At 47.4% G+C, this 2,652-nt stretch overlaps 1 protein-coding gene across 1 annotated transcript; it reads left to right on the top strand.

Annotated features, from left to right (window-relative positions):
* Positions 1 to 862: 862 nt before the first annotated feature.
* Positions 863 to 2,452, top strand: LOC129460697 (endogenous retrovirus group V member 1 Env polyprotein). The gene has a single exon (XM_055238943.1). The coding sequence runs from the start codon at positions 863 to 865 to the stop codon at positions 2,450 to 2,452; it is 1,590 nt and encodes a 529-aa protein (XP_055094918.1).
* Positions 2,453 to 2,652: the final 200 nt, after the last annotated feature.

The following is a 2,652-nucleotide window of genomic DNA, read 5'->3' as shown; positions in this document are numbered from 1 at the left end:
CCAGTTTTTATTTCACACACCCTTTAATTAGTGGCAAAAGCCCTAGAAAGAAAGTACCCCTAGCACTCCTGGAGAACACATTCCTCGGGCAGGGTAGAAAGCATTAATGAAACTATTCAAAGGGCCCTGAACAAAGTGTGCCAGGAAACCTCCTCACCGTGGTTAGAACTCCTGTCCACAGCACTGCTCTGAATGAGCATCGCCCCTAATATTACTTACGGCTTCGTACATGCAGACCTAATGTCAGATCCAGAAGTTACCCAATTAACCAAATACATAACATCACTGGCCCAATTTCAGCAAGTCATCCAGAAGTTTGGGCAAAATCTACTGCCTGCCACTGACGCTTCCAGTAATCAACCCTTATACTAGCCAGGGTCACAAGTCCTCATCAAAACCTGCAGAGATGGGTCACCTGGGTCTCAACTAGCCTGGGTCTCTCCTTTACGGAAAGTCCCCTTTATTACTTTCTACCCCAACAGCTATCAAAGTTTCTGGAATCTCTAGTTGGATACATCACTCCTGAGTAAAACTGTGAGAAGGTCCCGAAGAACCAACAACAGAATCAGCATCTGAGTGGTCTCGTGAGCCAACCACTGGAGGGCTTCCAATTCCTCTTCAAGTGAAAAGATAAGTAAAGCCTTCTCTCCTTTCACCTCAGAAAAAGGTCTCTCAGTACTGGGAATCTTGGTTGCGGTGGCATTGGTTATTCTCCTGATTTTGACCCACACTTGCATGCCACCTGAAGTCCCGATAACAGCCTGTTTTCTCACTAAACACTCCATCTAACCATTTCATTATTTGTCTCTCCTGTTTTCACCACTTTCCTTTTGCTTTCACAAAGCTTAAGGGAGAATCAGCTATGATAGAGAAATTCCTTTTCCTCTATCTTTCCCTCCTTCCCATGCCCCTACCCTCACAGGCACAATGGAGTGAAAATTCCCTTGTCAATTTTTCCAAAATAATTGCTTCGGGAAACCATCTAAGCAACTGTTGGATCTGTCACAACTTCATCACCAGGTCCGCATCTTACCAATATATTTTGGTAAGAAATTTTTCTTTAAACCTAACATTTGGTTCAGGAATCCCCGAAGGCCAACATAAATCTGTTCCGCTCCAGGTTTCGCTTGCTAACTCAGCGCACCAAGTCCCCTGTCTGGATCTCACTCCACCTTTCAATCAAAGCTCTAAAACTTCTTTCTATTTCTACAACTGCTCTTCTCTAAACCAAACCTGTTGTCCATGCCCTGAAGGACACTGTGACAGGAAGAACACCTCTGAGGAGGGATTCCCCAGTCCCACCATCCATCCCATGAGCTTTTCCCCAGCAGGCTGCCACCCTAACTTGACTCACTGGTGTCCAGCTAGCCATAAACAAATGAACGATTATCGAGACAAGTCACCCCAAAACCGCTGTGCAGCTTGGGAAGGAAAACAGCTAATCACATGGAGGGTTCTATATTCGCTTCCCAAGGCACACAGTGTCCCCACATGGCCAAAAACTACTGTTCCCCTGGGAGGGCCTCTATCCCCTACGTGCAATCAATCTATTCCAGCAGCGTGGAAATCGCAGTTACACAAGTGGTTCGACAGCCACGTCCCCCGGTGGGCCTGTACCCCTCCCGGCTATGTATTTTTATGTGGACCACAAAAAAATAAACTGCCCTCTGACGGAAGTCCTAAGAGAACCTATTCAACCCCCCCCGTGGCAAACCTCTATACTTGCATCAATAACATCCAACATACGGGGGAATGTGCTGTGGGACTTTTGGGACCACGGGGGATAGGTGTGACCATTTATAACACCACCCAACCCAGACAGAAAAGAGCTCTGGGTCTAATACTGGCAGGGATGGGAGCAGCCGTAGGAATGCTCGCCCCATGGGGAGGGTTCACTTATCATGATGTCACCCTCAGAAACCTCTCCAGACAAATAGAAAACATAGCCAAGAGTACCAGGGATAGCATCTCTAAACTCAAGGCCTCCATAGATTCTCTAGCAAACGTAGTCATGGACAACAGATTGGCCTTAGATTACCGCTTAGCAGAGCAGGGCGGAGTCTGTGCAGTGATCAATAAATCCTGTTGCGTTTATGTCAATAACAGTGGGGCGATAGAGGAGGATATAAAAAAGATCTATGATGAGGCTACGTGGCTCCATGACTTTGGAAAAGATGATTCAGCAGGGTCCATTTGGGAGGCTGTGAAGTCTGCCCTCCCCTCCCTCACATGGTTTGTCCCTTTACTGGGACCAGCTGCACTTATAGCCTTTTTTCTCCTCTTTGGCGCTTGTCTCTATAATTCACTGATTAAATATGTCTCTTCCAGGATACGGCAATTTCACACAGAGCCCCTAAAAATGGAAAGAGATCATCCGATCTTCCTTGGAGGCCCCAGTACCTACAAGTACATCTCTCCCTTGGATGCCAGTGGGCAAAGATTCTGCAACTAGGGAGGGGCTCTTTCCCTGACAGAGAGCAAGAGAGGGAGACCCTGATGACTTCTTCGTCCCATGTCAGCAGGAAGCAGTTACAGAAGACCCACGACGTCCTTATGCCCAAAGCTTTTCAGGGTCTCCATCTCTTGAGGGGGAATATTGTTAGGGTAGGCAGGTAGCCAGACATGAGCAGGCGAGGAAGCCCCTGGGAAAGG

The sequence above is a fragment of the Symphalangus syndactylus genome, chromosome 13, assembly GCF_028878055.3.
Source record: "Symphalangus syndactylus isolate Jambi chromosome 13, NHGRI_mSymSyn1-v2.1_pri, whole genome shotgun sequence".
Classification (NCBI taxonomy): Eukaryota; Metazoa; Chordata; class Mammalia; order Primates; family Hylobatidae; genus Symphalangus; species Symphalangus syndactylus.
This window is presented reverse-complemented; position numbering and strand designations above follow the sequence as displayed.

Bases quoted from the DNA above. Each gene is read 5' to 3' on its own strand.
- LOC129460697 (XM_055238943.1), top strand. From the start codon at position 863: ATGATAGAGAAATTCCTTTTCCTCTATCTTTCCCTCCTTCCCATGCCC.